Source organism: Poecilia formosa, unplaced genomic scaffold (assembly GCF_000485575.1).
Source record: "Poecilia formosa unplaced genomic scaffold, Poecilia_formosa-5.1.2 Scaffold28, whole genome shotgun sequence".
NCBI lineage: Eukaryota > Metazoa > Chordata > Actinopteri > Cyprinodontiformes > Poeciliidae > Poecilia > Poecilia formosa.
The window spans coordinates 313260-323934 of record NW_006799967.1 but is presented as its reverse complement, the minus strand read 5'-3'; the positions used below and the strand labels follow the sequence as shown (position 1 = coordinate 323934).

The 10675-nt window shown below is 39.6% G+C and overlaps 1 protein-coding gene across 4 annotated transcripts in view; it reads right to left on the bottom strand.

Annotated features, from left to right (window-relative positions):
- Positions 1-562: 562 nt before the first annotated feature.
- The window catches only part of ap3b1a (adaptor related protein complex 3 subunit beta 1a), a 58265-nt gene continuing 48152 nt past the window's right edge, over positions 563-10675 (bottom strand). For all 4 annotated transcript variants that reach the window (XM_007548780.2, XM_007548782.2, XM_007548778.2 and 1 more), the window contains one exon: positions 563-1865. In XM_007548780.2, coding sequence (XP_007548842.1) covers positions 1712-1865 — 154 coding nt within the window. In that variant the 3' untranslated portion in view covers positions 563-1711. The remainder of the gene's footprint in view (positions 1866-10675) is intronic.

Sequence of the window (10675 nt, the reverse complement as noted above, 5' to 3'; positions counted from 1 at the left end):
TTTGTAAGCCGTAAGCATCAAAATTCACTCTGTGTGATGACTATACGAGTGTCACTTTCTGAAAGGAGCGACTGAAATAACATTTTCATTATATTCCATTTTTTATTTTTTTTACAGGTTTATGGTAATAAACATCTGATTCCCACTTTAAATACTCACCTCCACCTGCAAACACCAATTCATTTAAATGTCATGAATTAAATGTATCCATTTTGCTAATGGCAACTAATTGAATTTATCTTCTAACAAAAAGTCAAGATAAGTTTATGAGTTGGGCACAGTAAAAATAATTATAATTACATCACGTTGCTTCTAATGTGGCAAAAACAGACATTTAAAAGGAAAGAGAACAACCAGTGACGCAATATATTCAACAAATCTAGAACAGGTCAGATTAGTTATTTTTATTTTACAGAAACATGATGTGAAATGCCTGCAAATAATTGCAGAAGTTTCAGGTTAAAGACAACATTTTGGTTACAAATTGTCTTCCTACTCTAACATTTTGTAACCAAAATATCAGTTTACAAAAATGATGAAAAAAGATGACAGAAAAATAAAAAAACTTTGACAAAGTCACGTTTTATTGATCAGAAAAAGCATACAGATAAAAAGACCTTGGAGCCTAATTGATCATTGGTTTTCTGTGAAACATTATTACCAGCTGGAGGAGCTCAGCCATCAATCAACAGGGTTTGTTTAAAGGCTGGAGTGTAAAGCTAAAGAGTTTCACTAATTTGTAGTTTCCTGATGAGAAAGTTAATCTCTCCTTTCTGACCTTGGCAAGAAAAAAACCCCAGAGTGGATCGCAGTGATTCATCGGTATGGTAACCGATGCAGCGATAAAGACTGTTTCCGTATACAAGCCGTTTCAAAGAAGGGATATTTAGTCAAATAAATTGACAGGAAGAAGCAAATAAACTTCAGAAATATGGAATGACTGGAGTGCCAAAAAAAGAGAAAAAAATACATTTGTTAAAAAAAAATAAATTATATAAACAAAGACAAGAAAAAACATGACAAATTGATGAAATAAAGATTTTAATGGATGTAGATTTTTTGTTTATAATTTCAGAAAATGTATAGAAAGAGCTTCTGCATCTTTTGATATTTGTTCTGCTAGTCTTTTGCATTAATTTCTGCTTTACCCATTTGTGCGTGCACAACTGTCAAACCCTAATCATCTTCATCTTAAAAATTGAAGAAATTAAATAAAATAAAAGTAAAAAAGAAAATGTTTTCAGTGTTTTTCAAATTATTATCATCATTAGACAAACATCTTCACTTTTTTGGCACTTCTATCATTCCATGCAGTCCAGAAAAAGCCTGATTTTGTGCATGGAGTCTTGATAGTATTTTTCATTTATTTTTTTGGCTAAAATGTAGTGGATATATAAACACAATGAGAAAAGTGTCACATCTGAAAATGTAGAGTCATATCTGTGATGCCTTCTAACACTGCCGAGACTTTCACATATTCATTCTGATGCTTCGGGACAACCCTCGCTAAAGACGCTGGGTTTTAAAGTAGAAAACACTGAACAGGAGTTTCTTCATTGCTTCCAGTCCATTTTGAGTCAAGTCTCCTGGATTTCAGTTACAAAGCGCCACGCACTTGTTAACAGATCCAGAGCCGTCCCAAAATAGGGGAATAAAAAAAAATACGTGAGATCTTCTAATAAGAATTGTTCCCCCTTCTTGGTAGCTTGATCTATGCCTGGGAGAGGGCTTGTTTGAGATCTCTGAGCAACATGGACGCCATGACGGTCTTCTCTGTGTTGATGGTGAGGAGGGCAGTGGAGGACTCTCTCAGCTCCAGCGTAACCAGAACCAGAGCTCCGCTGCTGACGGTGCGCCCAGCAAACCTACAGGAACACAAAAGAACTTCAGCAGGGGAAAAAAAAAAAAAAAAAAAAAAGCTGCGCTCTGTTAGGCTAACCGCTTAAAGACCAAAGTGTATACAAAACCATAGCCAAGAGATAAAATACTAAAATGCGGCCTATGCAATACTTTAAAAACCCTTCCACCACATGAAAGTGAATTATGCATAGCTAGACATGTCACAATACGATTTGCTGGACGATAAATTGTGCTAGAAGTTATCAAGATAAATGATAATATTGTTGTTTTGAGATCATTTTCAAGTAACGCAAAGGTAATGGTATAATAATGGAAGACAACATTTTCAAAGAAACTTTGAATTCTAATGAACATTTAACACTGGAACTGGGAGACATTTTAAATATCAAAAATAAACAAAACAGAAACAAGAAATAAAATGAATTTTGAAGTCAGAATTGTCCTTCAAAAAATGGGTTGGTTGAGAGCAAAGCACCAGACTGAAGACTTTTTGTCATCCAGTTTTTGGTAGAAAGAGAGAAAAGAGGAAAACAATAAATTGAGCAAATGGAAATTATTGAATTGGTTTTCATTTATCATTCGATCGACTGATTGATTGATTGATTGATTGACTGCGACAGGCCTATGTATGGCCATCAAATCCAGGAAGGCCTTTCACTTTAGTGAACTCAAGATTAGAGGCATTAACCTCAGACAACTTCTGACTGAAATCATTTCAGATATTTCCATTCCACTTTCAAAAAGCTTCACATAATGAGAATTTTAATCCTTTTTTCAAAGGAAATGTCTTATGAAAACTTACCTACCACCTCAACATTTACATTTTGTTGTATTACAGACAAAACCTAATTAATATTAATATTTTAGGGGATGGACTGTAAATGACCCCCAATTAGGAAGGTAACTGCATTTGGTTTGAGTAAAACCAATAGATTTTGTAACAAAAGTCGCTTCATTACTTCTAAAAAAAAAAAGACCAAATAAACCAGAAAATTTATTTCAGGAATATCACAAATTTTTCTTACTGGACATAGAGTATGTTTGTAGAAACGAACGAGGCGAGCAAAGTGAGTCTGGCTCTGCACTAAGCCACATGTAGCAGAGCAACAGAGTCTATTATCCCATCGGACCGGCGCCATCGGGGACAGAACACGCCCTTAATGCCCGTCAAACAGCACTCAGCCTCTTTTATGGACTGCGAGAGTCTATGACTGTGTGGGAGCTCTGGGACTTCCATGGCCGACGCCTCCCACTCCTCCCCCAAACCCCGTCCCACCAGCTCCCTCTGGGGCCATGCGGACGATTCAGTCCACCTCCGTTTCCTTGGATACCTTCCCCGCAGACCGGGGGGCAAATCTGGGCGCACATGGTCCCCATTGAGAGAAGCTAACAAGAGGCAGACAGAGGCTATGACCCGGCGTGACCCTCTTTGAGCATGACGGTGTCGAGCCGGGACCTCACGTGACACATTCCTAGCCATCTGGCTCCGTTTAACACTACATCTCCCACAACAAAGACCCCCTGCGGCGGCCCGCTTAGGCCTGACAAACAGCCCACAAAGGGACCCACTTAGGCCTGACTAAAGCCTGTGAAGAGCCCCCACAGGACGGGCTGCGGACGGGCGCCGTGCCGCGCTGCGACTGGGGGCCTAACGCCTCGGCTAATTAGCACACGCGCACGTTAGCAACGGGGAGAGGAGGAGACGACGTGCACGCACAGACCGAAGCGTCGGGAGGAGGGGGTGACGTCTCTGGGGAGCCGCTAAATTACCATCAACAGACGAGAGGGAGTTTATCACGGCGCTCTCAGCGAGGAAAGAGAGAGTCCTCCTTGGACTTAATTAAAATATTAGCCACTTCAGCAGGACCGACTCATTCAGGAATGAATGAAAAAGAAAAAACTTGTTTCTGCTTTCATTTCTTCAAATAATTAAACTATTGTAAATCGGTTCTTATTACCCGACAGGCATTCATGTTGTGGCCTCGGCCTTTTCTAACCCTTAAAAGTATCAAATTTGATATATTTCTTTCTTTATGTGACAAACAAACACATAGTTGCTTTGTTTCCCTCCCTCCTCGCCTCTCTGTCAGTACCCTGGAGGGGGGGTTATCTATGCGGTCCCTGTGGCTTTGCTAATGGATTTAGGATATAAATCTATCATTTATTCAGCCAGTTAACACTACCCTGAGGCCGCTAGCATTTCGTCTCAGGAGATGCGGATGTGTGCTCTCGTTCACGCGCGCGCAGCTCCAACAAGAGCTGCCGAAAGCACAAGATCGCGTTTGATTTCCGAGGCCATTTTCATTGAATGCTTTGCGGTTGTGTGCACGTTCTGGTGCACAAAAGGATGAAAAGAAAAGAAAAAAACCCCCACATCACATCTGGATATAGCACAACATCAGCACATCTTCATGGACCAGGAGGGAGCGATTAAGGTCGAGCGTGCCCTTAAACGGGTCATTGGTATTCTGCTCTTCGTAGAGCGGGCTAAGCGTTGGATTAATTGCGGCGCGTGGAAAAGAAAAGCAAAGCATTAGCCCTGGACTTAAAGCAGGTGGATTGACATCGATCGTCAGGGCTGCGGCTAAGCATCGCTCTCCAATTATCTGTGATTCTCTCCGCACCGAGCGGAGCCTAGGAGTGCCATCTGCCTCTCCTCCGCCCGGCCACAGCAAACACAAACTGGGCTTCACCTTTTACACAGGCTTCCTCTTTAAACCATCTTTTCATACTTCTCCAAACTTGTAGATCAAATTAGAAATAGTATTTCAAATCACAATATTACATCGCCTAGATGTCAAAATCGACCAATTTCCTCTCGATCGTTTCTGATCGGTGGAATACAGTAGAAAGATATTTTCTTTTATCCTGTTCATTAAATACATCAAAACATGTGAATTCCCATATTTTCTGGTGTAGAATCATCAATGTAATGTTGGTGACTATGTAGGGATGCACCGATTGCAGTTTTCTGGCCGATCACCAAACTATCCACCAATTCTGATTTTGGCAGATACAGATTTTTTTTTTGTTTTTTGCCTGGAAAGTCGCTAAAGACGGCAACAAAATTCCTAATCTGACAACAAAAAGTTGAACAAAGAAGACAATGATTGATTTTCAGATCTTTATGGATAAAATTGGTTTTGTAAAAATCACTCAAAATTCAGGAGGTCTCAGCAAATTTATCTGTGCACCCATAGACATATGATTGAAGCATAAATAGTCGTAATCCTGTAATCCCTTCATTTTCTTCTGCAATCTAAACTAAGATCAAATAATCAGTATTTAAAGAGAAAAACGTTAAACAAAATTAAATGCGAACTCTTTGAACATAGCACTGTGGTATTAGCTGCATCATCAGTGGAGTTACAGGTGGGAATCCTTTAGTCACAGTCACCTGAAATGTTTCTAAATTATGTCCAGCTTGCAAAAAAGGAAAAAAAACAAAAACAAAACAACAACAACAAAACACAGCAGTCATATTTAAGCCTGCTGACTGGCAGTGCACAGTTGTCTTTGTTCTATTCAACTGGAGGATTCTGGGAAGTTTTATGGCATCTTGAGCACACTGTAGAAACTCTCTGATGGAGCATTTTGGCCTTTGTTTTTTTTTGTTTTTTTAAACCAGAAACTTTTATAGATTCTGCAGTTGATTCAATACTTTGGTCAGCATACCAACAACCTTACAGGGTTTCTGTAAGTTTCAGGTAAAGTCCTTTTTGAAACCATTTTCAGTTAAATTTTATGCCAAAACAATTTACTAACTTCATCAATTATATCTTTTTCACTTATAACTTATACAATTATAACTTCCAGCTTTTGTGGACTTTTTTACTCAATTCAAATCTATTGCTGTTATGCTACGTCAATCCAGTGGTCACTTTAATGGATTTCAGTCTACTAGTAAAATCCTGTATTAAATTTAGACTTTTCAACAATAAAATGACTAATTGTAGATAACGTTAGAAAAACGTTCCAATTTTATTAGCCTCAACGTAAACAGAATCGGGGAACCGGGTAGTACTTACTGGATTTAGCAAAGGCTAATCAATGAAAACAGAAACATCGTTAATAAAAGAAAAAAAAAACTTTGCTTTATACCTAAATAAACAAATATTTTATGATGATTAAATTTGTCTGGAAAAATCTTGAAGCTATCGCAAATTTGCTCCATTCTTGAATGGGTCCAAGAAGAATCAATCAGAGGGCCGCAAATGGCCCCGGAGCCGCAGTTTGGACATCCCTGGTTTAGAAAGTTAAAAAAAAAAAAATCTAAAATTAAAAGAAAAAAAAGAAAAGAAAAAGGTTATAGAATGTGAAACGCAATCTGGTAATTCAGAGCTAAGAGATGCATTAAATTATTTGAAGGAGTAAAAAAGAAAAAACAATAAAAAAAGAATACAGATGTTACCTTTCACAAAAGGTGTGGAATAGAACCATTTTCTGTACTCTTATTTTCATTTTTCCATCCAAACCCGCTAAATAATGAAAGCTAATTCTGTAGCTGAACACTAAAGGAACAGTGGCCACAGGGGGATCGAGCTCCGCGACCAAGACTGAACCAAACATCCAAACATGTCCGATGCTCCGTAAATGAGCGAGTCAGGTGAGACGATGACTAAACGGCACGTTTCGGTCCTGGTCAGACGGATACAGAAGCTGCAGCTGTGAGGCCGTTTCGGTTCCTGGCTGGAGCTGGACGCAGGCGGGCCGAGTCAGACCAGGCAGCTAGCCAAAGCTGTTAGCTCCAATTAGAACCAGGAAGCCCGCGCGCATCGCGGCCGTACGGGCGAAAACCAGGAGGGGAGGACAAACGGACGACGGAGGCAAACTAAAAAAAAAAAAAAAGGACCACAGTGAAACGAGGAGAACACGAAGCATCACAGAGAGCCCGTCGTTTTAATTAGGCTGCAGCAAATTAAACACAGAACGGGAACGAGAACACAACAGAGGGGAGAAAGAAAGAAGAAAAAAAAAATCTGTTAAAAGAAACATAATCTAATTATAATCCAGTGTAAAAGACAAAGCACAGTTTATAAATCAAAAGGGTTCAGATTTTGATTTTTTTTTTCCTCCAAACTTATTTTGGGTGGGGGAAAATTGGGCTCTAACCGGTGGGGATTGGCAACGCATGCAAAATTCGATCAAATTTGCTTTCAAACGGACTGAAAAATAGAGCACATTTATTCTATTCCGCCTGTTTAGACATAAACAAGAACAGCGTTTTCTACATTTGCTTTCCTGCTTGATTTATTGCCATCCCCCCTTTCCAACAATCAATTTCTCTGTTTCAGTGGCAATGCTCCCCCCTCCTCTTCGCACCCCATCCTCTCGGCTTTGACGGCCTGTGTGGGAAAAGCAGTGCTGCACCCTGCTGACGGACGGCAGGAGTGCAGGGACGCAAAGGAGAACGGGTTGTCACTTTGTCAAACAAAACCAGAGCTCAATTCCACTACACACGCTGATATTACCTTTTATTTTCACTCTGAATCCAAACTTCTAATCCTGTTGTTTTTCCCCCTTCAGATTTTACAGAGATTTTCTCTGGGGATTTCTTTGGAAATAAGGGATTCTTGATGGAGGTCACTTTACGCGTCACATTTAATGCAGAGTGACCTCTACATTAAGCTCTCAGTGGGTGTATCCGATCTGAATGATTAATCTAATGTCTGTGTGTGAGCGCCATTTAAAGCAGGAACTGCAGCAATGCGTGGGTAATTTGTGCCACTTATAGGGAAAAAAAAAACAAAAAACTAGACTTGCTTTTTTGTGTGTCGAGCAAAAAAGTAATGAGAGCTAATCTGTATTTTCAACATGGCACAATATTCTGCAAAATAATCACTAAAGCTAATCGTTGACATGAATAAATCAGTGCTTATAAAGCTACTAGCCATAAGACATACGGCTATAGATGGAGGTGTTCAAAATTAAATGCAAAACTATTATATTTCTCTCCTGACGTGCAAGCTTTTGTTTTGAAAATTACTGGGAAAGTTTTTATTAACATTGTTCCTCTCAAGCAATTCTTAAAATTTCATTAAAACATAAAAGTGTAACAATCTAACTGACTAACAGTCTTGACATATTTCGAAACATCGGGATTTTTGCTTTACTGTGAGCATGAGAAAAGTGAAGTTGCATTCTTTCAGCCAGCTGAAAGGAGTGTGCAGCAACAAGCAGGGGAGGGGCAGCACAACATTCCTCCACACAGCAGGAGAAAACCTTTTCATTAGCATGTCAATGCTGGCCTTTTTGACAAAACTTGGTTGAATCTTGATTCCAGTTGCCTGGATACATGCAGAACTTATTTTGACACTGGAAATATAACCAGAGATTGGAATCTGCTCATTTTCTCCTGATCAGGTCTGATTGGTGGTTGGGTGGTCAAATATAAAAAATATCAGATTTTTCTTTTTAATAACTGCAGCAAGACTAAGAAGACACAAGTAGGAAATAGGAATTGATCATAATCAAAAATAATAATAATAATAATGAAAACCCCCCCCCCACAAATTTTAGAGGTGCACTAATTGCAGTTTTCTGGCAGATTGCTGATTTAAAAAAAGCCTGACCTGCTGATTTTAGCCGATATTGATTGTTTCGTCTGAAAAGTTGCCTAATGTAGTGAAAAGTTGCCAAGTTGGCACCAGTGGGGTGAGTTTTGTTAGCTGTGTGACTGCAGATGTGACCTGGTGGGCTGATTTTCAGACTTTTGTGGAAGCAGATAAGATCCGTTTCTCATGGAAGTATTGGTCGATTAAGAATTTGAGAGAATCAGAGATTTAAAGAAGAAGGAGGAGAAAGAAGTAAACTAATGGAACGTTGTGTTTCTGTTAATGGAACAAATCTGTAGAACAATCCGTATAAAGAAACCGAAGAGAGTAGATCAATTTCTACTTTTAAACATAAAATATAAGATTCTATCAAGGTATAATGAAGCATATTGATTAAGTAAAGTGCTGTGTCATTACAAAGATATGTTTATTTCTTTATTATTATCATCTCTATAGCTGCACATTGTCTGTGTTGTGTTTTTTGAAGATTTATCTACATGGATGGTTGATTGATATTTAGTTGCTTATGGCACAGCAAATTGACTGGACAGACTGAGATTTGTTTTCTCCAAACTAATCCTTTTCATTAAAAATCTTTAACATATTACAAAAATATGTTTTTTTGTCATAATGAACAGTAAATAAATGAAATAAAAGTAAGAATATTGGCGCCAATTTATCAATTCAACCCAGATGATTTCGATGTTGACCAGAAAAATGTCTGATCGGTGCATTTCTAATTAGATGTAGACATGCCTATGAAGCCAGCCCTGCAGGAGCTTTGATAAGCCAATTCCTTTCTGGCCGCCAGTTCTTTGTGTGCAAAACAGAAGACGACGAAGACGAAGAAGATGAAGACGAAGAGGAGACTCGGAGGACTGCCGGAGTGAAATATGACAGAACAGATCCAAGCCTCTGAACCTGGGTGGTTAACTTTATTGGGGATTCTGTCGGCAAGGAACTCCATCAAGCTGCTGATCATAGGGTCGGCTTGGAAGAGCGTCTTCATTACCGCAGGACAGCGTCTTCCTCTTGAGCCGTCACAGAGGCAGAAAAGGAGATTGATGGTGCAGAGTCGTCTGATCTATTGGTTATTCTGAATGAAGTATGGGCGTATCGGTCGCCGGCCTCTCCCACCAGCTACCATTGATTTCCACTCAGTCTTTCGGCTCTCTGCGCCCTTGTGCAAAATGCCTCCCTCTTATTTTATTTATTTTTATTTTTTTTATTTTTTTTCACTCCCAACTTCCTCGGTGGCCCTCATTTATCCAACGTCTCAGACGATTCGCCGCTGTTCAAGCCTAAATCTATAAAGAAATCGCGACCAGGCAGAGAGGAGGACGAGGAGGAGGAAGAGGAGGAGAGGGAAGGAGTGAAAGACACAGAGGAAGTGAAAGACAGACAGCAGTCTGTGTCTTTCCTCTGAGTGAAAGACACAGAGGAAGTGAAAGACAGACAGCAGTGCAAAGGGTGAGACAGGTTGGGGTGTTTGTGGGGGGGAGAGGAGGAGAGGAACTGAAAGAGGGACAGAGCAGGAAACAGAGGGAGAGCGGGAGGTGTAATTATCTATCAGGTGTTCGGGTGTGCGTGACAGAGGAGGAAGCTCATTAGCACACTCTGTGTACACCAATTACACAGCCAGGCTTCTCAGGGCATTCCCCTGGCTTGTGAGTGTGTGTGTGTGTGTGTGTGTGTGTGTGTGTGTGCGCGCGCGCGTGTGTCACAACAGGCACCTTCACTCTGACAGAAACGCACTTTAGCAAAACTTTCAATTCAAAAGGATGCCTGAAGAAATATCCAATAATAATAATGGTAATAAAAAAAAAGTTGGATTTCCTTTAGATTTAAAGTAGTTCAGTAGGATTGTATTCAATGGATCAACAGAAACAGGACATGCCTGTGACGGAAAATGTTTTTTTGAAAAGTAAAGTAAGTGCAACAGCTGTTTGTATCCTTTTAATCTGGAACTCATAAATCTAACTTAATGCAACCCAATAACATCTATTTACGTAGAAGTTGTGTGAATAGATGATGCCAAGTTACAAAACAGCAGTCGATCTATAATCTAAAAGGCTCGGGCAAAAAAAGGAGAAAAAAGTAATAATTATGGAAGAAAGTGGAGCTGCAGAGATCCACAGTGTCCAAGATCCAAACAAAAGATCTGGTGTTTGTGTCAAGACGGGTACTTTATTTTTCTTTGTAAAAAAAAGTTGTCAATCTTCAGTTTCTGAGATGTCAACTTTTTTCCAATATAAAGGGGT